Source organism: Pristiophorus japonicus, chromosome 4 (genome assembly GCF_044704955.1).
Source record: "Pristiophorus japonicus isolate sPriJap1 chromosome 4, sPriJap1.hap1, whole genome shotgun sequence".
NCBI lineage: Eukaryota > Metazoa > Chordata > Chondrichthyes > Pristiophoridae > Pristiophorus > Pristiophorus japonicus.
The window spans coordinates 6,641,335-6,668,105 of record NC_091980.1 but is presented as its reverse complement, the minus strand read 5'-3'; the positions used below and the strand labels follow the sequence as shown (position 1 = coordinate 6,668,105).

Here is a 26,771-nt window from a genome sequence, read left to right as displayed (position 1 = left end):
CTCCCTCTTGAATATATCCAATGAACTGGCCTCAACAACTCTCTGCGGCAGGGAATTCCACAGGTTAACAACTCTCTGAGTGAAGAAGTTTCTCCTCATCTCAGTCCTAAATGGCCTACCCCTTATCCTAAGACTGTGACCCCTGGCACTGGACTTCCCCAACATCGGGAACATTCTTCCCACATCTAACCTGGCCAGTCCCGTCAGAATTTTATATGTTTCTATGAGATCCCCTCTCATCCTTCTAAACTCCAGTGAATACAGGCCCAGTCGATCCAGTCTCTCAATTGCCATTTGCGGAAGAGAGTTCCAAATTTCTACCACCCTTTGTGTGTAGAAGAAGTGTTTCCAAATTACACTCTGATTTTTAGGCGATGGACCCTCGTTGTCGAATCCCCAACCAGCAGAAGGAGCTTTTCTCTGTCCACCCTCTCCATTCCCCTTAATATCATGAAAAATGCAATTCGTTTTCCTGAGTTCCCTCTCCCTGGCCATAAGAATGATTTTCTTGTGGAAAGCGGGGAGAGGGCGTTGAACCCCAGCAGCACATTCCGTGCAGATGTGAATTTGGGAGAACAGAGCACTCATAGTGTTTGCTCAGCTGAAACTCAATCTCATCTCCCAATCCCTGCGAGTGAATGAATGAATGAATGGCCGGCGGTGACTGGCAGCTCAGCCGCCCAATGGCAAACGGGGCAGCCCCCACACGCCCCGAGATGCGGGCCAATCAGAGAGGAGAGGGCGGGGCCCGGGCGCCGCGCTGCTTCAAAGGCGGGATCCCCCAGCGCAGCGAAGCACAGAGCTCGCAGTCATTGATGTAGTGCACTTTAATCTGTGCCAACAGGGTCTAAATACCTGACCCAGAGGCAGGAGTGGGCAAATTCAGCTTTTTGCCGCCGAGAAAATTTTTTAAAAGCCGTTGGAACAAGTTTCTGAAAACTTTTGGAAAAGTTTGCAAACTTTTAGGAAAAGTTTCCACAAACTTTTTTTTTAAAAAAAAAGCGATGTTTGGATTGTGAGGGCGGGCGAAGTTACCATGGCTGTTTACACTCTGACCGGCTTCTCCTTGCTGAGTTTGCTGTCCTTCGGCTACTTGTCCTGGGACTGGATGAAACCCGGGCTGAGCAACAGGAAAGTGCCAGCGATGGAAGAGGAGGGCGTCAAGCGGAAACCCCACATCATCTTCATCCTGGCGGACGATCAGGGCTTCCACGATATCGGGTACCACAACTCGGACATCCGCACTCCCACCATGGACAGACTGGCGGCCGAAGGGGTTATCCTGGAGAACTATTACATCCAGCCCATCTGCACTCCATCCAGGAGTCAGCTCATTACAGGGAGGTGAGTTGAGGGAGAACTAACTTTCAAATTCCAAACTCTTCCCCCTTCCTCTCTGCAGGATGTAAATTAACATTTGTATTTGAGAAAAAGCCCTTGTATTTCCATAGCGCCTTTCGTGACCCCCTACCTCCAACCAATTGCTTTACACGTTTCCCAATGCAGTCACGGTTGTAATGAAGCCAATTTGCACACAGCAAGATCCCACGATCAGCAATTGGATACATTAGCGCATAATCTGTTTCCGTAAAAGAAATAAAGACTTGCATTCGTATAGCACCTTTCAGGACGTCCCAAAGCGCTCCAACGTATAGTCACTGTTGTACTGTGGGAAACGCGGCAGCCAATTTGCGCACAGCAAGCTCCCACAACAAGCAATGTGATAATGACCCAGATCATCTGTTTTTGTTATGTTGATTTGAAGGATAAATATTGGCCCCAGGACACCGGGGAGAACTCCCCTACTCTTCTTCAAAATAGTGGCCGTGGGATCTTTTACATCCACCCGAGAGAGCAGACGGTCCTCGGTTTAATGTCTCATCCGAAAGATGGCACCTCCGACAGTGCGGCGCTCCCTCGGCACTGCCCCTCCGACAGTGCGGCGCTCTCTCGGCACTGCCCCTCCGACAGTGCGGCGCTCTCTCGGCACTGCCCCTCCGACAGTGCGGCGCTCTCTCGGCGCTGCCCCTCCGACAGTGCGGCACTCCCTCGGCACTGCCCCTCCGACAGTGCGGCGCTCCCTCGGCACTGCACTGAAGTTTCAGCCTAGATTTATGTGCTCAAGACCCTGGAGTGGGACTTGAACCCGCAACCTTCTCACTCGGAAGCAACAGTGCTGCCCACTGAGCCACAGCTGATTGCTGGTTAAAAAGGGAAAAATATTTTGGTTTTAAAATTAATTATTTGCAAGTTTATATAATTAATGTATTAAAAAATATCTAATCAGCAGACATTACCTGTCAATAATTTGCATTATAAATTCATAAGATCACATTATATTATGTGATACCAGCTGTGGCTCAGTGGGTAGCACTCTCGCCGAGGAGTCAGAAGGTTGTGGGTTCAAGTCCCACTCTAGCACATAATCTCGGCTGACACTCCCAATGCAGTGCTGAGGGAACGCTGCAGTGTCGGAGGTGCCTTCTTTCGGATGAGACGTTAAACCGAGGCCCAACCCTCTGAGTGAGGAAATTCCTCCTCATCTTAGTCTTAAATGGCTGACCCCTTACCTGAGTCGTGCCGTCATGCTGTAATTGCACTCTCCCTCCACTGGAGGTGCTGCAGTGCCACCAGTGGCAGGAGGGCATCATTACAGTGTGAATAATTTACATCGATAACTCCCATTATAAATGTGGGCACAGAAATTTATAATGGCAAATATAAAAATAAGGTATGACCTTAAAATGGGGGCCTAAATATATCTGCTCCCTGGCAGATTAACTCCATCCCTCTCCCAAAATCCTGTCTGAGGCTGAACCAGGCTTTTTGCAACCTTGGTGTCATATGTGACCCTGAAATGACATATCCACAGCATAATTAAAACTGCCTATTTTCACCTCCATAACATCGCCCGTTTCCGCCTTTGCCTCAGCTCATCCTCTGCTGAAGCCCTCATCCGTGCCTATGTTACCTCTAGACTGGAGATTCCAATGCACTCCTGGCTGGCCTCCCACATCCTACCCTACGTAAATTAGAGGTGATCCAAAACTCAGCTGCCCGTGTCCTAACTCGCACCAAGTCCCACTCAACAATCACTCCCTGTGCTCGCTGACCTACATTGGCTCCCGGCTAAGCAACGTCTCGATTTTAAAACTCTCATCCATGTTTTTAAATCCCTCCATAGCCTCACCCCTCCCTATCTCTGTAATCCCCAGCCCCACAAATAGCCCCGAAATATCTGCGCTCCACTAATTCTGCCCTCCTGAGCATCCAATGATTATAATCGCTCAACCATTGGTGGCCATACCTTCTGCTGCCTGGGCCCTAAGCTCTGGAACTCCCTCCCTAAACATCTCCGCCTCTCTATCTATCTCTCTCTCTCTCTCTCTCTCCTCCTTCATGACGCTCCTTAAAATCTACCTTTTTGGCCAAGCTTTTGGTCACCTGCGCTAATTTCTACTTGTGTGGCTCGGTGTCAAATTTTTATCGCATAACACTCCTGTGATGCGCGTTGGGACGTTTCACTACGTTAAAGGCGCTATATAAATATACATTGTTGTTGTAAATGGCTGACCCCTTACCCTGAGACTGTGACCCCTGGTTCTCGGCTCGTGCCGTCATGCTGTAATTACACCCTCCCTCCACTGGAGGGGCTGCAGTGCCACCAGTGGCAGGAGGGTGTCATTACAGTGTGAAAAATTTGCATCAATAACTCGCGTTATAAATGTGGGCACAGGAATATGTAAAAATAAGGTATGGCCTTAAAATGGGGGTGAAAATATATCTGCGCTCCCTGGTCCAATTATGACCTGCCTGCTAACTTGACTCCTTGAGATATAAACTAGTAATGTGTAGCTTTGCCTTCAATCATACGAGAGCGAGGTAATCGATTCCAGCCTGGTAGAATCTCGAGCTCTTCACCCTTGGGAGATGATTGAGAGCTTGCTTGGCAGAGGTGGACGAGATAGCAAATGGTATGGAAGAGTAAATCTGAAGCACTGCATCTAACCACACTGAGGGACAAAAAAGGCCAGAAGTTCAAAAGCAACTTTAGTACCTGCTTTTAAGAGGTCGTTCTTAAATTCTCCAAAGCAGAATTTCAACTATGAGGATTATTTTCTTTGGAACAGAGGAGGCTGACGGGAGACCTGACTGAGGTGTATAAAATTCTAAAAGGACAAAGAGTGTTAAAAAAACAAGCCTGAAGGCTCGGTGTCTCAATATGAGGAGTATTCGTAATAAGGTGGATGAATTAACTGCGCAGACATCTGTTAACGGATATGATGTAATTGGGATTACGGCGACATGGCTCCAGGGTGACCAAGGCTGGGAATTCAATATTCAGGAAGGATAGACAGAAAGGAAAAGGAGGTGGGGTAGCGTTGCTGGTTAAAGAGGAGATTAACAAAATAGTAAGAAAGGACATTAGCTTGGATGATGTGGAATCTGTGTGGGTGGAGCTGAGGAACACCAAAGGGCAGAAAACGCTAGTGGGAGTTGTGTACAGACCACCAAACAGTAGTAGTGAGGTTGGGGATGGCATCAAACAGGAAATTAGGGATGTGTGCAATAATAGTACAGCAGTTATCATGAGTGACTTTAATCTACATATTGATTGGGCTAACCAAACTGGTGGCAATACGGTGGAGGAGGATTACTTGGAGTGTATAAGGGATGATTTTCTAGACCAATATGTCGAGGAACCAACTAGATAGCAGGCCATCCAAGACTGGGTGATGTGTAACGAGAGAGGATTAATTAGCAATCTTGTTGTGCAAGGCCCCTTGGGGAAGAGTGACCATAATATGGTAGAATTCTTCATCCAAGTCAGAGACTAGGGTACTAAACTTAAAAATAGGTAACTTCGATGGTATGAGACGGAAATTGGCTAGGATAGACTGGCGAATGATACTTAAAGGGTTGACGGTGGATAAGCAATGGAACACATTTAAAAATCACATGGATGAACTTCAACAATTGTTCGAGTGTAAAAATAAAATGGGGAAGGTGGTTCAACCGTGGCTAACAAGGGAAATTAAGGATAGTGTTAAATCCAAGGAAGAGACATACAAATTGGTCAGAAAAAGCAACAAACCTGAGGACTGGGAGAAATTTAAAATTCAGCAGAGGAGGACAAAGGGTTTAATTAGGAGGGCGAAAATCGAGTATGAGTAAGCTTGCAGGGAACATAAAAACTGACTGCAAAAGCTTCTATAGATATGTGAAGACAAATGTAGGTCCCTTGCAGTCAGAATCAGGTGAACTTATAATGGGTAACAAAGAAATGGCAGACCAATTGAACAAATACTTTGGTTCTGTCTTCACTAAGGAAGATAAAAATTACGAAAATACTAGGGGGACCGAGGGTCTAGCGAGAAGGAGGAACTGAAGGAAATCCTTATTAGTCGGGAAATTGATGGGATTGAAGGCTGATAAATCCCCAGGGTCTGATCGTCTGCATCCCAGAGTACTTAAGGAAGTGGCCCTAGAAATAGTGGATGCATTGGTGATCATTTTCCAACATTCTATAGACTCTGGATCAGTTCCTATGGACTGGAGGATAGCTAATGTAACCTCACTTTTTAAAAAAGGAGGGAGAGAGAAAACAGGGAACTATAGACTGGTTAGCCTGACCTCAGTAGTGGGGAAAATGTTGGAATCAATTATTAAGGATGAAATAGCAGCGCATTTGGAAAACAGTGACAGGATTGGTCCAAGTCAGCATGGATTTATGAAAGGGAAATCATGCTTGACAAATCTTCGCGAATTTATTGAGGATGTAACTAGTAGAGTGGATAAGGGAGAACCAGTGGATGTGGTGTACTTGGACTTTCAAAAAGCTTTTGACAAGGTCCCACACAAGAGATTGGTGTGCAAAATTAAAACACATGGTATTGGGGGTAATATATTGACGTGGATAGAGAACTGGTTGGCAGACAGGAAGCAGAGATTCGGAATAAACGGGTCCTTTTCAGAATGGCGGGCAGTGACTAGTAGGTTGCTGCAATATTCAGTGCTGGGACCCCAGCTCTTTACAATATACATCAATGATTTGGGTGAAGGAATTGAGTGTAATATCTCCAAGTTTGCAGATGACACTAAACTGGGTAGCAGTGTGAACTGTGAGGGGGATGCTAGGAGGCTGCAGGTTGACTTGTACAGGTTATGTGAGTGGGCAAATGCATGGCAGATGCAGTATAATGTGGATAAATGTGAGGTTATCCACTTTGGGGGCAAAAATGCGAAGACAGAATATTATCTGAATGGTGGCAGATTAGGAAAAGGGGAGGTGCAACGAGACCTGGGTGTCATGGTTCATCATTCATTGAAAGTTGGCATACAGGTCCAGCAGGCGGTGAAGAAGGCAAATGGTATGTTGCCCTTCATAGCTAGGGGATTTGAGTATAGGAGCAGGGAGGTCTTACTGCAGTTGTACAGGGCCTTGGTAAGGCCTCACCTGGAATATTTTGTTCAGTTTTAGTCTCCTAATCTGAGGAAGGACGTTCTTGCTATTGAGATTCCAGCGAAGGTTCACCAGACTGATTCCTGGGATGGCAGGACTGTCATATTAGGAGAGACGAGATCAACTGGGCCTTTATACATTGGAGTTTAGAAGGATGAGAGGGGATCTCATAGAAATATATAAAATTATGACGGGATTGGACAGGTTAGATGCAGGAAGAATGTTCCCGATGTTGGGGAAGTCCAGAACCAGGGGTCACAGTCTAAGGATAAGGGGTAAGCCATTTAGGACCGAGATGAGGAGAAACTTCTTCACTCAGAGAATTGTTAACCTGTGAAATTCTCTACCACAGAAAGTTGTTGAGGCCAGTTCGTTGGATATATTCAAAAGGGAGTTAGGTGTGACCCTTACGGCTAAATGAATCAAGGGATATGGAGAGAAAGCTGGAATGGGGTACTGAAGTTGCATGATCAGCCATGATCACATTGAATGGCGGTGCAGGTTCGAAGGGTCGAATGGCCGACTCCTGTAGCTATTTTCTATGTTTCTATGAGGGGCCTAGATAGAGTGGAAAGGAAGGACCTAGTTCCCTTAGCAGATGGGTCAACAACCAGGGGGCATAGATTTAAAGTAATTGGGGAAGATTTACAAGGGATTTGAGGAGAACTTATTTCACCCAGAGGGTGGTGGGGGTCTGGAACTCACTGCCTGAGAGGCAGAAACTCTCACCACATTTAAAAAGTACTTGGATGTGCACTTGAAGTGCCGTAACCTCCAGGGCTACGGACCCAGAGCTGGAAAGTGGGATTAGGCTGGGTAGCTTTTTGTCGGCCGGCACGGACACGATGGGCTGAAATGGCCTCCTTCCGTGCTGTAAGTATCTCTGATTCCTTGGTTCTTTATTCAAAGTGTGACAGCGACTGCAAAAAGCCTTGGAATCATTCAAAGAACCAGTTGGATTATCGTCGGGGGAAATTGTAGGGTATTCCTCGATAGGCGAGTCGAATTGCTTTCTTGCCGACCTAGTTTGCTTGGCACTGAATTAAAATCAGGACACTGACACGTTCCTTCGAGCAGAGAAGGTTCAGAGGAGATTTAATAGGGGTGTTCAAAATCATGAAGTCCATCAAAACCCTAAATAGAGCAAAACTGTTTCCAGTGTCAGGAGGGTCAGTAACCAGAGGGACACAGATTTAAGGGAGATTGGCAAAAGAACCAGAGGGGGAGATGAGGACAATTATTTTACGCAGCGAGTTGCTGTGATCTGGAATGTGCTGCCTGAAAGGGCGAGAGAAGCACACTGCGATACGTGTGGGCACGAGGTCTGTGCAGCAGAGCTGGTCTCCAGTCGTCTTGGTTAGCCCTTGCCACTGGACCAAGACCTCGCTCTGTCAAGCCCGTGTGGTGGCTGGTGTGCAACGGTCACCCCACGTTAAAAAAAATCCACGCACAGGCACCTTCCACCCCTGGAGTTCAGGACTGGAATATCGGGTCCTTCATAAAAACATCTGTGAACTCATCATTTTTGGTGTGGACGCAAGTCATCCTCGTTCGAGGGACCGCCTGTGATGGTGATGATGAGAGCAGATTCAATAGCAACTTTTAAAAGGGGATTTTGGATAAGTACTTGAAGGGGAAAAATTACAGGGCTGTGGGGAAATAGCAGGGGGGAGTGGGACCAATCGGATCACTCTTTCACAGAGCCAGCACAGGCACGATGGGCCGAATGGCCTCCTTCTGTGCTGCATCGTTCGATGATAAACAAGATTTCTGAAGTGCCTGAGAGCTGGAAATCACTAGATATAAATCAGCCGGTTACTCAGCATCTGTAAACAGGATTAGGGTGTGTCGAATCCTCCATCACTGCTTTAGTAACCGGGTTTAGCATGGTATTTTGTGTTATTTTAATATGGTTTCATAAACAAATGCTCAGCAATCTGAGGGGCAATTTATAACTGCATTCCAGAGTCAAATCATGGGTTCTGCACTTTGTATGCAGTTATCAGCCATGGCTCACTGGGCAGCTCTCTTGCCTCTGAGTCAGAGGTTTGTTGGTTTTAATCCCGCTCCAGACACACAAATCTAGGCTGACACTCCCAGTGCAGTACTGAGGGAGCGCCGCACTGTTGGAGGGGCAGTACTGAGGGAGCGCCGCACTGTCGGAAGATAGTACTGAGGGAGTGCCGCACTGTCGGAGGATAGTACTGAGGGAGCGCCGCACTGTCAGAGGGGCAGTACTGAGGGAGTGCCGCACTGTCGGAGGATAGTACTGAGGGAGCACCGCACTGTTGGAGGGGCAGAACAGAGGGAGTGCCGCACCGTTGGAGGGGCAGTTTTTTTTTCCAAAAATATACTTTATTCATTTAAAATTTTCACAATACATTGGAAAATAGTTCAGTACCTTGCGGTCAGCAATTCCATACAATTTGTTTGGATGCTGACAGCAGTTCCATACAATGCACTAGCGTGCATTTCATTTCAAGGTACAGTTTAGTACAATCCGTAAATCACGTTACATGTAGTACTGAGCAAATAAGGGTATTACATGGAGCAGATGAGAACAGGTTTACATTACATTCCAGGATACATTTCAATACCAATCACCAATCACGTTACAGGTAGCACTATGCAGATGAAAGCAGTACACGGAATGGATGAGAATACATTTACATTTATTTACAAGTTACTAAACCGTGCAGAGACTTACATTATACATGACACAACACAGGTGTGTTTCAGTACAAGGTGCTCGATGTATACAAGCAGATTAACAAGTACAGGCCGAGGGGGGTCTGATTCCATCCCCTGGGTTTACCGTGGCGGAAGGGCCTTAAACTCTGGCTCTTCCCCATCGTGCCTTTGCGGCGACTGCACCAACCTTTAGTGCATCCCTCAGCACGTACTCCTGGATCTTGGATTGTGTCAGTCTGCAACACTCGGCCGTGGATATCTCCTTGCTCTGGAAGACCAGCAAGTTTCGGGAAGACCAAAGTGCGTCTTTCACCGAGTTCATGGCCCTCCAGCAGCAGGTGATGTCTGTCTCGGTGTGTGTCCCTGGGAACAGTCCGTAGAGCACAGAGTCCTGTGTTATGGAGCTGCTTGGGATGAACCTCGACAGCAACCACTGCATCTCCTTCCAGACCTGCCTTGCAAAGGGGCAATCCCGAAGGAGATGGATGACAGTCTCGTCCGCTCCACAGCCAACTCTGGGGCAGAGTGCCGTGTCTCTGAAACCCCGGCTGTGCATGAAGGATCTGACGGGTAGGGCCCTCCTCACCGCCAACCAAGCTACGTCTTGGTGCTTGTGTGAAAGCTCTGGCGATGAGACATCCTGCCAAACGAGTTCGACAGTCTGCTCGGGGAACCGTCTGACAGGATCCATCATCTTCTTTTGTAGAGCGCCCAGGACCTTGCGTACCGACCATTGCTTTATGGCCTTGTGGTCAAAGGGGTTTTTCTTGGAAAAAAAACTTGTTGGAGAGGCAGTACTGAGGGAGCGCCGCACTGTCGGAGGGGCAGTATTGAGGGAGCGCCGCACTGTCGGAGGGGCAGTACTGAGGGAGCGCCGCACTGTCGGAGGGGCAGTACTGAGGGAGCGCCGCACTGTCGGAGGGGCAGTACTGAGGGAGCGCCGCACTGTCGGAGGGGCAGTACTGAGGGAGCGCCGCACTGTCGGAGGGGCAGTACTGAGGGAGCGCCGCACTGTCGGAGGGGCAGTACTGAGGGAGCGCCGCACTGTCGGAGGGGCAGTACTGAGGGAGCGCCGCACTGTCGGAGGGGCAGTACTGAGGGAGCGCCGCACTGTCGGAGGGGCAGTACTGAGGGAGCACCGCACTGTCGAAGGAGCCATCTTTCGGATGAGATGTGAAACTAAGTCTGCCCTCTCAGTGGGTTTAAAAGTTCCCGCGGCACTATTTTGAAGAATCGCAGGGGAGTTCTCCCCCGTGGCCTGGCCAATATTTATCCCTAAATCAACAATTATGTAAATGGTGTACAACAGATTTGTAAGACCTGTGAGAAACTGATGATCTGGTCATTATCACACAGCTGTTTGTGGGAGCTTGCTGTGCGCAAATTGGATGCTGTGTTTCCGATAATGCAAAACACACTTCAAAAGAGTAATTATCTGTAAAGCGCTTTGGGACGTCCTGTGGTCGTGAAAGGAGCTATAAAAAGTTCCCTTTCCCTGCACAGTGACACAAAAGTAACGACAGAAAACAACTGCTACGTGAATTCCATTCTTTTTGTTCACTCGTCCATACGAAAGTTGTGTTAGTAGTTATCGCAGGTCTGCGCCCTTCTCAATCCATCTTTAAATCGCGGTTTGTATTCGTGTTCGAGGTTGTTATTTGAGCTCGCTATTTTGTTAAATCCCCACGCTTCTATGGCACATGCTATATCGGTGGGAACTCATGTGAGAGGGAGGGGGTAGGAGTTTTTCCCCATGGCTCGTGCGATAAACTGGCGGCGGATGAGCGTGAGTACCCTTTTGCACAGATATTCGGCTACTGAGTGCTGCACAGTTAGGGGAGGTTGCAGCCCAATGGTTTGGAGGCAGTTCAGAGAAGGTTCACTAGGTTGATTCCGGGGATGAGGGAGTTGACTTATGAGGAAAGGTTGAGGAGGTTGGGCCTCTACTCATTGGAATTCAGAAGAATGAGAGGTGATCTTATCGAAACGTTTAAGATTATGAGGGGGCTTGACCAGGTGGATGCAGAGAGGATGTTCCCACTGATGGGGGAGATTAGAACTAGGGGACATAGTCTCAGAATAAGTGACCGCCCATTTAAAACTGAGATGAGGAGGAATTTCTTCTCTGAGGGTTGCAAATCTGTGGAACTTGCTGCCTCAGAGAGCTGTGGAGGCTGGGTCATTGAATAAATTTAAGACAGAAATAGACAGTTTCTTAAACGATAAGGGATTATGGGGAGCGGGCGGGAAGTGGAGCTGAGTCCATGATCGGATCAGCCATGATCTTATTGAATGGCGGAGCAGGTTCGAGGGGCCGTATGGCCTACTCCTGCTCCTGTTTCTTATGTTCTTACGAGTGCCCCCTCCCCCCACCCCCCCCCAAACCCCCGCGGCTCTGCATCGCTGTCCAGCCACTCCTGCTAGATCCTGGGGTTAGGACATGCCGCGAAGCATCTCACGGCCGACTAGTCACGCCTCCCCCTTCGCAGATCAAGCTCGCCCACGCAGAGCGGCCATTTGGGGATGGCCGCCAGTGTCCGTGAAAGGGGTGGGGGAGACAGTTCGAGTGGGCTTATCGGAAAAAGTCTCCAGTTGGTTGGAGGTAAGAAAGGGTTGGAAATTAGTAACATCGGAAGCAACTGAGAGATCCACGTTGGATGTTGAGTGTGTCAGCAAACAGGCAGTTCATTTCACAACGCTTGCAGACGGAATTGTACTCGGGGATCGAAAAAGTACTTGTTTAAAAAAATTGCGAATGAAAAGGCTGCAAAAAATTCAACAAAACGCCGACATTCTTTAGCTGTATCCAACAGGGGACATCCCTTAATCAGCGCTTGTTGTTATATAGCGCCACCTCCCCTCTGGGCCTTTCTGCATGCGCTATGGGCCTTGCCCCCACATCTGGACTCTTGGATTAACATTCCAAAATGATCTTGGAACTGCTGTGTTACATCAACTCCCACTCCAGCAACCCTTTCAGTATGTGATCGAGGACTTCATTCCAATACAATACTGAGGGAGGACAGACGCACCATCGTTGGCGTCCTCAACCAGGCCAACATCCCCAGCATCGAAGCACTGACCACACTCGATCAGCTCCGCTGGGCAGGGCCACATTGTTCGCATGCCAGAACACGAGACTCCCAAAGCAAGCGCTCGACTCGGAATTCGTCCACTGCAAGCGAGCCAAAGGTGGGCAGCGGAAACGTTACAAGGGACACCCTCCCTGATAAAGTGCAACATCCCCACCGACACCTGGGAGTCCCTGGCCAAAGACCTCCCTAAGTGGAGGAGGTGCATCCGGGAGGGCGCTGAGCACCTCGAGTCTCGTCGCCGAGAGCATGCAGAAACCAAGCGCAGGCAGCGGAAGGAGCGTGCGGCAAACCAGACTCCCCACCCACCCTTTCCCTCAACCACTGTCTGTCCCACCTGTGACAGGGACTGTGGTTCTCACATTGGATTGTTCAGCCACCTAAGGACTCATGCTAAGAGTGGAAGGAAGTCTTCCTCGATTCTGAGGGACTGCCTATGATGAGGGAAGTGCTGCATTATAGGAGGCGACTTCCTTCAGATGAGTCATTAAACTTGGGAACAGGAGCAGGCCATTTAGCCCACCAAGCCTGCGGCGTCACTGTTGCAATGTAGGAAACACGGCAGCCAATTTGCATAAAGCAACGCCCCGTAATGAGATAATGGGAGATCAATATTGGCCCCAGGACACCGGAGAGAACTGCCCTCCCTCCCGCTCTTCTTCAAAATAGTGCAGTGGGATCTTTTACATCCACCCGAGAGAGCAGACGGGGGCTCGGTTTAATGTCTCAGCCAAAAGACGGCACCTCCGACAGTGCGGCGCTCCCTCAGTACTGCCCCTCCGACAGTGCGGCGCTCCCTCAGTACTGCCCCTCCGACAGTGCGGCGCTCCCTCAGTGCTGCCCCTCCGACAGTGCAGCACTCCCTCAGTACTGCCCCTCCGACAGTGCGGCGCTCCCTCAGTACCGCACTGGGAGTGTCGGCCTGGATTATGTGCTCAGGTCTCTGGAGTGGGCCTTAAATCCACCACCTTCTGACTCTCAGGCAAGAGTGCTGCCCACTGAGCCCCAGCTGACACGAAAAACGGAACAGGAGGAGGCCATTCGTCCCCTCGAGTCTGCTCCACCATTCAATGAGACCGTGGCAGATCTGTACCTCACCTCCATTGAACCATCTTTGCTTCATGTCTCTCGATAACCTGACCCAACAAAAATCTATCCATCCCAGTCTGCAAAGCTCCAGTTGTCCCCCAACATCCACAGACCTTTGGGGCAGAGTGTTCCAGATTTCAGCCACTCTTAGTGTGTGAAAAAAAACACAGCCTGATTTCCTTCCGAAATCACCGAGCTCTAATTTAGAGATTGGAACCCCTCTTTCTCGATTCTACCACCAGTGCCAATATTTTCTCTCCATCTACCCTATAAGTTAAATTGAGGCTATGTCTGGTCACAAAAGAAAGCTATGGGACTATTTCGAAGATATAAATAAAGAACTTGCATTTATCTATTGTTATATTCATGACCTCAGGACATCCCAAACCACGTTTACAGCCAATGAAGTACTTCTGGAGTGTAGTCGCTGTTGTAATATAAGAAACGTAGCAGTCAATTCGCACACAGCAAGCTCCCACACACCGCAATGTGATAATGACCCAGATCATCTCTTTTTAGTGATGTTGATTGAGGGATAAATATTGGCCCCAGGACACCGGGGGTAACGCCTCTGCTCTTCTTCAAAATAGTGGCCCCGGGATCTTTTACGTCCACCTGAGAGGAGACGGGGCCTCGGTTTAATGTCTCATCCGAAAGATGGCACCTCCCGACAGTGCAGCACTCCCTCGGTACTGCCCCTCCGACAATACGGCACTCCCTCAGTACTGCCCCTCCGACAGTGCGGCGCTCCCTCAGTACTGCCCCTCCGACAATACGGCACTCCCTCAGTACTGCCCCTCCGACAATACAGCACTCCAACGGTACTGCCCCTCCGACAGTGCGGCGCTCCCTCAGTACTGCCCCTCCGACAGTGCGGCACTCCCTCAGTACTGCCCCTCCAACAATACAGCACTCCAACGGTACTGCCCCTCCAACAGTGCGCCCCTCCGACAGTGCAGCGCTCCCTCAGTACGGCCCCTCCGACAGTGCGGCACTCCCTCGGTACCGCCCCTCCGACAGTGCGGCGCTCCCTCAGTACTGCTCCTCCGACAGTGCAGCGTTCCCTCAGTACTGCCCCTCTGACAGTGCGGCGTCCCTCAGTACTGCCCCTCCGACAGTGCGGCGCTTCCTCAGTACTGCCCCTCCGACAGTGCGGCGCTCCCTCAGTACTGCTCCTCCGACAGTGCGGCACTCCCTCGTTACTGCCCCTCTGACAGTGCGGCACTCCCTCAGTACTGCCCCTCCGACAGTGGAGCACTCCCTCAGCACTGCATTGGGAGTGTCAGCCTGGAATTTTGTGCTCAGGTCTCTGGAGTGGGACTTGAACCCACAACCTTCTGACTCCGAGGCGAGAGAGTGCTACCCACTGAGCCACGGTGGAGAACCCAGAACAGGTGAGTGCTGCCTGGTTTTCTGGGCCAGTATTTATCCCTCAACCAACATCACCTAAAAGACGGAGAATCTGATCATTTATCACTTTGCTATTTGTGGGACCTTGCTGTGCGCTGATTGGCTGCTGTGCGTGTAGACAGTAACCGTGACAGCATCACAACTGAAGCAGTTTGGGACATTGCTGAGACAAGCGACAAAGTGCTGTATAAGACGTAACTCTTCACTGTTCTTTGTCAAATCATTCCCAAATGGTGGGGCCAGGTGCCGGAATGAACTCTGCTATCTTGCATGTTTTATGAAGAAACAGTGGTAGTTATAGTGATGGATCGTTCCATGTTAGGTATTTATTTGAAGAAGTTTAACCAGGATATCCTGCTAGTCTGTTGCCAGGGCTGTGGTACTATCCCTTCCCCACTCACTGGCCTGCCAGGGAAATATGCTTAAAGGAGCCTCGCGGGCTGCTTAAAGGGGCCAAAGGGGCCATGTGCATTGCTTAAAGGGACCCCGCGCGGCGCTTAAATTGGTTCCGTCATCCGCTTAAAGGGGCCCCACGCGCCACTTAAAGGGGCCCCGGGCGTCGCTTAAAGTGGCCACACCTTGCTTAAAGTTGACAAAGTTCATGAAAAATGCGACAGAGAAAATCAAAGAGGAGAGTAAAGTCGGAAAAGAAGAAAGGCAAGGCCAAAAGGGTGTTGATGTTTTTGCATTTAAATCTCTATAAATAAACGTATTCCTGATCTTTTGAGTGTATTTATTACTGTAACGTTAGTGTTCACTTCATCCTGTGTAAACTGAAAATAAGCAGAAACAATTAACGGTCGGTTCCGGGACACTGAAACTTCCTTGTATCCAAGGGTGAATTGTCCATTTCTACCGCTTTCCCACGGTCGATAGCAAATAAATATTTACACCAAACTGACACATAATCAAGTCGGGCCAGAGTCACAGAAAGCGGAAAGGAAAATAAACTGAAGAAAATACCGAAAAGTGAAGAGAAATAAAAGTTCTTCTCCCAGATGTCTCGGTAGGTAAGGGTGTTTCCCTGGACGGTACTGAGGGACATGGAGACAGAGAGAGCCACGTGCTCGAGTACCAGTCTGTGCTGAATCAGCTGAGTTTTGGGTGGGCACTATAAAAACAACAAACTTGCATTTATATGACACTCACGTCAACAAGCCATCCCAAAGCGCAGTATGGTGGCATAGCGGTTATATTACTAGACTGATAATCCAGAGCCCTGGATTAATGATCCGGAGACAGAAGTTCAAATCCCACCAGGACAGCTCGGGGATTTAAATTCAGCTAATTAATTAAATCTGGTATTAAAAAGCTCATGTTTTTGGTTGCAAAAACAGGAAGGCAGAATATTATCTGAATGGTGACAGATTAGGGAAAGGGGAGGTGCAACGAGACCTGGGTGTCCTGGTACATCAGTCATTGAAAGTTGGCATGCAGGTACAGCAGGCGGTGAAGAAGGCAAATGGCATGTTGGCCTTCATAGCGAGAGGATTTGAGTATAGGAGCAGGGAGGTCTTACTGCAGTTGTACAGGGCCTTGGTGAGGCCTCGCCTCGAATATTGTGTTCAGTTTTGGTCTCCTAATCTGAGGAAGGACATTCTTGCTATTGAGGGAGTGCAGCGAAGGTTCACCAGACTGATTCCCGGGATGGCAGGACTGACATATGAGGAGAGACTGGATCAACTGGGCCTTTATTAGGAGTTTAGAAGGATGAGAGGGGATCTCATAAAAACATAAAAGATTCTGACGGGACTGGACAGGTTAGATACAGGAAGAATGTTCCCGATGTTGGGGAAGTCCAGAACCAGGGGACACAGTCGAAGGATAAAGGGTAAGCCATTTCGGACTGAGATGAGGAGAAACTTCTTCACTCAGAAAGATGGTAACCTGTGGAATTCTCTACCTCGGAGAGGAGTTAAGGCCAGTTCGTTAGATATATTCAAGAGGGAGTTAGATATGGCCCTTATGGCTAAAGCGATCAAGGGGTATGGAGAGGAAAGCAGGAAAGGGGTACTGAGGTGAATAATCAGCCATGATCTTATTGAATGGTGGTGCAGGCTCGAAGGGCTGAATAGCCTACTCCTGCACCTATTTTCTAAGTTTCTATGTTTCTATGTTTCTGCCGCCCTTACCCGGTCTGGCCGATATGTGACTCCAGACCCACAGCAATGTGGTTGACTCTTAACTGGCCCAGCGAGATACTAGTTTTAACAAACTGCTATAACAAAGTCAGTACTGTGGGAGCACCTTCACCACACAAGAAGGCGGCTCACCACCACCTTCTCCAAGGGCAATTAGGGATGGGCAATAAATTCTGCCCTTGTCAGTAACGCCCACACCCCATGAACAAAAATATTTAAAAAAACCACCAATGATAACAACTTGCCTTCATATAGCGCCTTTAATGTGGTACAACCATCACAGGGGCGATTATCAATAAAATTTGACCCCGAGGCACATGAGATATTGGGGCAGATGACCACAAGCTCGATCAAAGAGGTAGGTTTTAAGGAGTATCTTAAAGGAGGAGAGAGAGGTTTAGGGAGGGAATTCCAGAGCTTAGGGCCCAGGCAGCTGAAGGCACGGCCGCCGATGGTGGAGCGATCGGGGGATGCTCAAGGGGGCAGAGTTAGAGGAGCGCAGATATCTCTGGGTGGGGGTGGCTGTTGTGGGGCTGGAGGAGATTACAGAGATGGGGAGTGTGAGGCCAGGAAGGGATTTGAAAACCAGGATGAGAATTTTAAAATTGAGCCGTTGATCCAGCAAGGAGCCAGTGTAGGGCAGCGAGCACAGGGGGTGATGGGTGAGTGGGACACGGGACAGTGAGCACAGGGGGTGATGGGTGAGTGGGACACGGGACAGCGAGCACAGGGGGTGATGGGTGAGTGGGACTGGGTGTGAGTTAGGACACGGGACAGTGAGCACAGGGGGTGATGGGTGAGCGGGACTGGGTGTGAGTTAGGACACGGGACAGTGAGCACAGGGGGTGATGGGTGAGTGGGACACGGGACAGCGAGCACAGGGGGTGATGGGTGAGTGGGACACGGGACAGTGAGCACAGGGGGTGATGGGTGAGTGGGACACGGGACAGCGAGCACAGGGGGTGATGGGTGAGTGGGACTGGGTGTGAGTTAGGACACGGGACAGTGAGCACAGGGGGTGATGGGTGAGCGGGACTGGGTGTGAGTTAGGACACGGGACAGTGAGCACAGGGGGTGATGGGTGAGTGGGACACGGGACAGCGAGCACAGGGGGTGATGGGTGAGTGGGACACGGGACAGCGAGCACAGGGGGTGATGGGTGAGTGGGACTCGGTGCGAGTTAGGACACGGGACAGTGAGCACAGTGGGTGATGGGTGAGCGGGACTCGGTGCGAGTTAGGACACGGGACAGTGAGCACGGGGTGATGGGTGAGTGGGACTTGGTGCGAGTTAGGACACGGGGCAGCGAGCACAGGGGGTGATGGGTGAGTGGGACTGGGTGTGAGTTAGGACACGGGACAGTGAGCACAGGGGGTGATGGGTGAGCGGGACTCGGTGCGAGTTAGGACACGGGACAGTGAGCACGGGGTGATGGGTGAGTGGGACTGGGTGTGAGTTAGGACACGGGGCAGCGAGCACAGGGAGTGATGGGTGAGCGGGACTGGGTGCGAGTTAGGACACGGGGCAGTGAGCACAGGGGGTGATGGGTGAACGGGACTCGGTGCGAGTTAGGACACGGGGCAGCGAGCACAGGGGGTGATGGGTGAACGGGACTCGGTGTGACGTAGGACACTGGGTAGCGAGCACAGGGGGTGATGGGTGAACGGGACTCGGTGTGACGTAGGACACGGGGCAGCGAGCACAGGGGGTGATGGGTGAGCGGGACTCGGTGTGACGTAGGACACGGGGCAGCGAGCACAGGGGGTGATGGGTGAACGGGACTCGGTGTGAGTTAGGACACGGGGCAGTGAGCACAGGGGGTGATGGGTGAGCGGGACTGGGTGCGAGTTAGGACACGGGGCACAGGGGGTGATGGGTGAATGGGACTCGGTGTGACGTAGGATACGGGGCAGCGAGCACAGGGGGTGATGGGTGAGCGGGACTCGGTGCGAGTTAGGACACGGGGCAGTGAGCACAGGGGGTGATGGGTGAGCGGGACTGGGTGCGAGTTAGGACACAGGGCAGCGAGCACAGGGGGTGATGGGTGAACGGGACTCGGTGTGACGTAGGACACGGGGCAGTGAGCACAGGGGGTGATGGGTGAACGGGACTCGGTGTGACGTAGGACACGGGTAGCCGAGTTTTGGATCAGCCCAAGTTTATGGAGGGTGGAAGATGGAAGTCTGGCCCTTAGTAAAGTCTGGGGGAGACAAACACAAGGGTGGGCCAACTACAGTCAACAAAACACCTCGAGTGTAGTCCCTGTTGTAATGTGGGAACGCGGCAGCCAATTTGCACACAACAAGTTCCCACACACAGCAATGTGATAATGACCCAGCTTATCTGTTTTATTGGCCAGGACACCAGGGCGAATGCCCTGCTCTTCGAAATAGTGGCCATATAATATTTTATGTCCGCTTGAGAGAGCAGACGGGGCCTCGGTTTAACGTCTCATCTGAAAGACGGCGCCTCCGACAGTGCAGCGCTCCCTCAGTGCTGCCCCTCCGACAGTGCAGCACTCCCTCAGTACTGCCCCTCTGACAGTGCGGCGCTCCTTCAGTACTGCCCCTCCGACAGTGCGGCACACCCTCAGCACTGCACTAGGAGTGTCAGCCTAGATCTGGTCTCTGGAGTGGCAGTTGAACCCACAGCTTTCTGACCCAGGCAAGAGAGTGCTGCCCACTGAGCCACAGCTGACATACAATGGTGCTCCTGGGCGAGAGAGTGGAACAATCTCTAACTTGGATTGACCCTTGCTGGAAAGTCAGTGGGCAACTTGGCTGCCACTCCAGTGGAACCCAAACCTTGGCAAGGAGCCAGCCACTTCAGGGCAGGAAGAGGAAAATAATCGGAAGGAGATTAAGTGGCAATTGACAGAATAAACTAACATCTGACCACTGTGAACATTATAACTCAAAGAACATAAGAAATAGGAGCAGGAGTCGGCCATACGGCCCCTCGAGCCTGCTCCGCCATTCAATAAGATCATGGCTGACCTGATCATGGACTCAGCTCCACTTCCCTGCCCCCTCCCCATAACCCTTTACTCCTTCATCGCTCAAAAATCTGTCTCTCTCCACCTTAAATATAGTCAATGACCCAGCCTCCACAGCTCTCTGAGGTAGAGAATTCCACAAATTTACAATCCTCTGAGAGAAGAAATTCCTCCTCATCTCAGTATTAAATGGGTGGCCCCTTATTCTGAGAATATGACCCCTAGTTTTAGTTTCCCCTATGAGTGGAAACATCCTCTCTGCATTCACCTTGTCGAGCCCCCTCATTATCTTATAAGTTTCAATAAGATCACCGCCCATTCTTCTGAACTCCAATGAGTAGAGGTCCAACCTATTCAACCTACTCTTCATAAGTCAACCCCCTCATCTCCGGAATCAACCTCGTGAACCTTCTCTGAACTGCTTCCAATGGAAGTATATCCCTCCTTAAATACGGAGACCAAAACTGTACACAGTACTCCAGGTGTGGCCTCACCAATACCCTGCATAGCTGTAGCAGGACTTCTCTGCTTTTATACTCCACCCCTTTGCAATAAAGGCCAACATTCCATTTGTCTTCCTTATTACTTGCTGTACCTGCATACTAACTTTTTGTGTTTCATGTACAAGGATCCCCATCACTGACTCCCTTGGAGCAGAGAAGGCTAAGAGGAGATTTGATACAGGTTTTTGAAATCATGCAGGGTTAAGATAGAGTAAATAAAGAGAAGGAGGTTGGATAGCTCTCCTTCTGTGTTGTTCTATGATTCTCGATCATGGCTGTACTGTAACTCCACTTAGTCGCCTTTGCTTCACTTGTCTTGGTACCCGTACCCAACACTAATTCCTGAAGGGCCTGGCTCCGATTTTAACATTGCACCCACTTGTTGAGGAGAGAAATAGTTTCCATACCCTAATGGATTCCCGTATCAGCAGTGGCTCAGTGGGTTACACACTCGCCTCTGAGTCAGAAGGTTGTGGGTTCAAGTCCCACTCCCGGATCTTGAGCACAAAAATCTAGGCTGACAGGACTACCAGTGATGATGAGTACTGAGGGAGTGCTGCTCTGTCGGAGGGGTAGTACTGAGGGAGTACTGCACAGTCTGAGGGACAGTACTGAGGGAGTGCCGCAGAGTCTGAGGGGCAGTACTGAGGGAGCGCCGCACTGTCGGAGGGGCAGTACTGAGGGAATGCTGCATTGTCGAAGGGGCAGTGCTGCACTGTCGTAGGTGCTGTCTTTCGGATGTGATATTAAACCGAGGCCCCTTCTGCCTTCTCAGGTGGGTGTAAAAGATCCCACGGCCACTTCTTCGAAGAGCAGGGGAGTTCTCCCGGTGTCCTGCACCAATATTTATCCCTCAATCAACATAATAATAAAACAGATTATCTGGTCATTATCACATTGCTGTGTGTGGAACCTTGCTGTGTGCAAACTGTAGTTACAACAGTGTGACTACACTCCAAAAGTACTTCATTGGCTGTAAAGCGCTTTGAGACGTCCGGTGGTCGTGAAAGGTGCTGTAGAAATGCAAGTCTTTCTTTAATCATTTTACACACCTCGATCACATCACCCTTCAACCTTCGAAACGCAGGGGAATAAGAGACACGTCCTCAATGATTTAACCTGTTCAGTCCAGGTTGTTTGACAGGAGCAGGCCGAGGCGGTGAGCACCAGTCGGGTCCTGGTCTGTGGGCAGGGCGATCGACACTGACCTGCCTTGACTTGCCCTTCCCCGCAGGAGTCCCCACATGGTGTTCAGGAGCAGCAACCTTGGCTGATCTGTTTGTTACTATATATTTTTTTCCATGCCTCTTCCTTGCCCAGTCCCAATTTGTGCAGCATTTTTATTAAAGGGAATTAATCGGGAGCCGTGTAATTCAACCTGTTTCATCCTCCCCCTCCGACTCCAGTGCTGCATTCTTAATCGGTGATGTTACTTGCCACGTGGACGCTTAACAATCGCTGTGAGGAATACACCGGGCTGTGTCCGCCAGTGACATGAAACACCTGGCCACCCTGGCTCTGCACACCCAGCCTCGAATCCCGCAGGCATTTTTTCAAGGTTAAAATTATGAAGGTTTAAAATGTCCCTGTGCTCGCTGACCCACGTTGGCTCCCGGTCCAGCACAAGCCAATCCGGTAGTTTTATGGTCACCATTACGAATACTAGTTTTTTAAATTCCAGATTTGTTTAATTAATAACAACATCATCATAGGCGGTCCCTCGAAGCGAGGATGACTTGCTTCCACACCAAAAAAGGGATGAGTTCACAGGTGTTTCAATGAAGGACCTAATATTCCGGATCCCGAACTACATCCTGAAGGGTGGAAGATGCCTGTGCGTGGATTTTTTTAACGTGGGTTGGCCGTTGCACACCAGCCCCTACACGGGGCTTGACAGAGCTCGGTCTTGGTCCAGTGGCAAGGGTTAACCAGGACGACTGGAGACCAGCTCTGCTGCACGGACCTAGTGCGCACACACATATCGCACAGTGTGGGCTGGGCCCGTGCTGCCCCTGGGGCCCTCGCCTCTCCTGGGCCCCGAACTCGCGCCTCTCCTGGGCCCCGATCACGTCCCTCTACAATCTCTTGCCGCTTCTTCGCCCCGACCTCGCCGCTCCTGCTGTATCTGCCCACGCTTCAATCACCGACAACAACAGCTTATATTTATATAGCGCCTTTAATGTAGTAAAACCATCCCAAGGTGCTTCACAGGGGTGTTATGGGATAAATAATTTGATACTGAGCCACACAAGGAGAAATTAGGCCAGGTGACCAAAAGGTGTGTGACTGATTTATTTGGCCCCAGCCTATATCATTCATTGGCTTTTTTAAAATGCCGTGATTCTTGAGGCCCAGATCTTCATTTGGGAATAAGGACAGCAAAGAATAATTTTTCAATGGCTCAGAGAGTCGATGGTCTGTTTGACGTGGAACTTGGCCATTTGGCAGCTCAAAGGTCGAGGTTCAGTCCCTGGTCCACACTATAGTCTGGGTGGCACTAGACGGGCCACCTTGAACCTCTGCAGTCCGTGTCGATATACTGAGTGTCTCGCTGGGCCATTTCAGAGGGCAGTTAAGTAGGAATCACATTGCTATGGGTCTGGAGTCACATATAGGCCCAGACCGGGTAAGGACGGCAGATTTCCTTCCCTGAAGGTCATTAGTGAACCAGTTGGGTTTTTACACAATCCGATAGTTTCATGGTCACTGTTACTGATACCAGCTTTTTATTCCATATTTATTTAATTAACAACAAATTGTATTTATATAGCGCCTTTAACAAAGTAAACCGTCCTAAGGCGCTACACAAGAGTTTTATGAGATAAATAATTTGACACCGAGCCACATAAGGAGATATTAGGACAGGTGACCGAAAGCTTGGTCAAAGAGGTAGGTTTTAAGGAGCGTTTTAAAGGAGGAGAGGTAGAGAGGTTTAGGGAGGGAGTTCCAGAGCTTGGGGCCCAGGCAACAGAAGGCACGGCCACCGATGGTGGAGCGATTATAATCAGGGATGCTTAGGAGGGCAGAATTAGAGGAGCGCAGAGATCTCGGGGGGTTGTGGGGCTAGAGTAGATTACAGAGATAGGGAGGGGGCGAGGGCCATGGAGGGATTTGTAAACCAGGATGAGAATTTTGAAATCGAGGTGTTGCTTAACCGGGAGCCAATATAGGTCAGCGAGCACAGCGGGTGATGGGTGAGCGGGACTCGGTGCGAGTTAGGACACGGGGCAGCGAGCACAGGGGGTGATGGGTGAGCAGGACTTGGTACGAGTTAGGACACGGGGCAGCGAGCACAGGGGGTGATGGGTGAGCGGGACTTGGTGCGAGTTAGGACACGGGGCAGCGAGCACAGGGGGTGATGGGTGAGCGGGACTCGGTGCGAGTTAGGACACGGGGCAGCGAGCACAGGGGGTGATGGGTGAGCGGGACTCGGTGCGAGTTAGGACACGGGGCAGCGAGCACAGGGGGTGATGGGTGAGCGGGACTCGGTGCGAGTTAGGACACGGGGCAGCGAGCACAGAGGGTGATGGGTGAGCGGGACTCGGTGCGAGTTAGGACACGGGGCAGCGAGCACAGTGGGTGATGGGTGAGCAGGACTTGGTGCGAGTTAGGACACGGGGCAGCGAGCACAGGGGGTGAGGGGTGAGTGGGACTTGGTGCGAGTTCGGACACAGGGCAGCCGAGTTTTGGATGAGCTCAAGTTTACGTCGGGTAGAATGTGGGAGGACAGCCAGGAGTGCATTGGAATAGTTAATTAGCAAATTAACTGAATTTAAATTCCCCAGCTCATTTGAACTCATGTCTCCGGACCATTAGTCCAGGCCTGTGGATTACTAGGCTATTAACATAGTCATTATGCTACCATACGATATTAGCCTCAAGACCCAGGATCAGGGGGAGGAATAATTGTCAGACGAGTGTGTGTGTGTGTGTGTAGACACTGGCAGACAGGATCAGTTCAACCAGCTCTCTCACCCTCCACACTTACAAGTGCCAAATGACCAGTTGCGTAAGGCACTCGAGGGCTTCCAGTACCAATGGGCCTGTTCCCCAATCCTCGGGCCAGACCCCTGGGCCAGACCCCAAACCCTGGGTCTGCCCCCTCCAACCTCTGGGCCAGACCCCAACCTCTGGGCCAGACCCCAAACCCTGGGCCTGAACCCAAACCCTGGGCCTGAACCCAAACCCTGGGCCATCTCCCGACCCCAGCATTGCAAATAATCACTCCGCCCATTGAATCCCTTCCCACAGCCCATGGACACTCTCCCCTATCATGGACTCTACCCCAACCATGGGGTGAAACAACTTCTCAAATCGAGCGCAATTTTGCTCACAATTTGTGCCCAGATCGCTGATGGCACCCAAAGCGGAAACTCTTGGCCAGGGTGCCATGTCTGGGACTGTTATAGACTCATAGACAGAGATTGACTGCCATTGAAGGTGGTAGGGCAGGTTGAGAAAAAGCATACGGGATCCTTGGCTTCATCAATAGAGACGTAGAGTACAAAATCAAGGAAGTGAGTGGGCAAAAATTTGACAGATGGAGTATAATGTCGGAAAGTGTGAGGTCATGCATTTTGGCAGAAAAAATAAAGAGCAAGTTGTTATTTAAATGGAGAAGGATTGCAGAGTGCCGCAGTACAGCGGGACCTGGGGGTACTTGTGCATGAAACACAAAAGGATAGTATGCAGATACAGCAAGTGATCAGGAAGGCCAATGGAACCTTGGCCTTGAAAGCAAAGGATATGGAGTATGAAAGCAGGGAAGTCTTGCTACAGTTATACAGGGTATTGGTGAGGCCGCACCTGGAATACTGCGTGCAATTTTGGTTTCCATATTTATGAAAGGATATACTTGCTTTGGAGGCAGTTCAGAGAAGGTTCACTCGGTTGATTCCAGGGATGAGGGGGTTGTCTTATGAGGAAAGGTTGAGGAGGTTGGGCCTCGACTCATTGGAATTCAGAAGAATGAGAGATGATCATATCGAAACGTATAAGATTATGAAGGGGCTTGACAAGGTGGATGCAGAGAGGATGTTTCCACTGGTGGGGGAGACTAGAACTAGAGGGCATGATAGAAACATAGAAATATAGAAAATAGGTGCCTGCATCACCATTCAATAAGATCATGACTGATCATTCACCTCAGTACCCCTTTCCTGCTTTTTCTCCATACCCCTTGATCCCTTTAGCTGTAAGGGCCATATCTAACTCCCTCTTGAATATATCAAATTAATTGGCATCATCAACTCTCTGCGGCAGGGAATTCCACAGGTTAACAACTCTCTGAGTGAAGAAATTTCTCGTCGTCTCAGTCCTAAATGGCTTACCCCTTATCCTTAGACTGTGTCCCCTGGTTCTGGACTTCCCCAACATCGGGAACATTCTTCCCGCATCTAACCTGTCCCATCCCGTCAGAATCTTATATGTTTCTATGAGATCTCCTCTCATCCTTCTAAACTCCAGTGTATAAAGGCCCAGTTGATCCAGTCTCTCCTCATATGACAGTTTAGCCATCCCTGGACTCAGTCTGGTGAACCTTCGCTGCACTCCCTCAATAGCAAGAATGTCCTTGCTCAGATTAGGAGACTAAAACTGAACACAATATTCCAGGTGAGGCCTCACCAAGGCCCTGTACAACTGCAGTAAGACCTCCCTGCTCCTATACTCAAATCCTCTAGCTATGAAGGCCAACATACCATTTGTCTTCTTCACCGCCTGCTGTATCTGTGTGCCAACTTTCAATGACTGATGTACCATGACACCTAGGTCTCGTTGCACCTCCCCTTTTCCTAATCTGCCGCCATTCAGATAATATTCTGCCTTCGTGTTTTTGCCCCAAAGTGGATAACCTCACATTTATCCACATTATACTGCATCTGCCATGCATTTGCCCACTCACCTAACCTGTCCCAGTCACCCTGCAGCCTCTTAGCATCCTCCTCACAGCTCACACCGCCACTCAGTTTAGTGTCATCTGCAAACTTGGAGATATTACACTCAATTCCTTCACTTAATCATTAATGTATATTGTAAAGAGCTGGGGTCCCAGCACTGAGCCCTGCGGCACTCCACTAGTCATTGCCTGCCATTCTGAAAAGGACCCGTTTATCCTGACTCTCTGCTTCCTGTTTGCCAACCAGTTCTCTATTCACATCAGTACATTACCCCTAATACCATGTGCTTTAATTTTGCACACCAATCTCTTGTATGAGACCTTGTCAAAAGCCTTTTGAAAGTTCAAATACACCACATCCACTAGTTCTCCCTTGTCCACTCTACTCGTTACATCCTCAAAAAATTCTAGATGATTTCCCTTTCATCAATCCATGCTGACTTGGACCAATCCTGTCACTGCTTTCTAAATGCGCTGCTATTTCATCTTTA

At 50.0% G+C, this 26,771-nt stretch overlaps 1 protein-coding gene across 1 annotated transcript in view; it reads left to right on the top strand.

Moving 5' to 3' along the window:
- The first annotated feature begins 827 nt into the window (after positions 1–827).
- LOC139261988 (arylsulfatase I-like) overlaps positions 828–26,771 on the top strand; it is a 55,157-nt gene continuing 29,213 nt past the window's right edge. Inside the window, exon 1 of the mRNA XM_070877159.1 lies at positions 828–1,344. Coding sequence (XP_070733260.1) covers positions 1,037–1,344 — 308 coding nt within the window. The 5' untranslated portion in view covers positions 828–1,036. The remainder of the gene's footprint in view (positions 1,345–26,771) is intronic.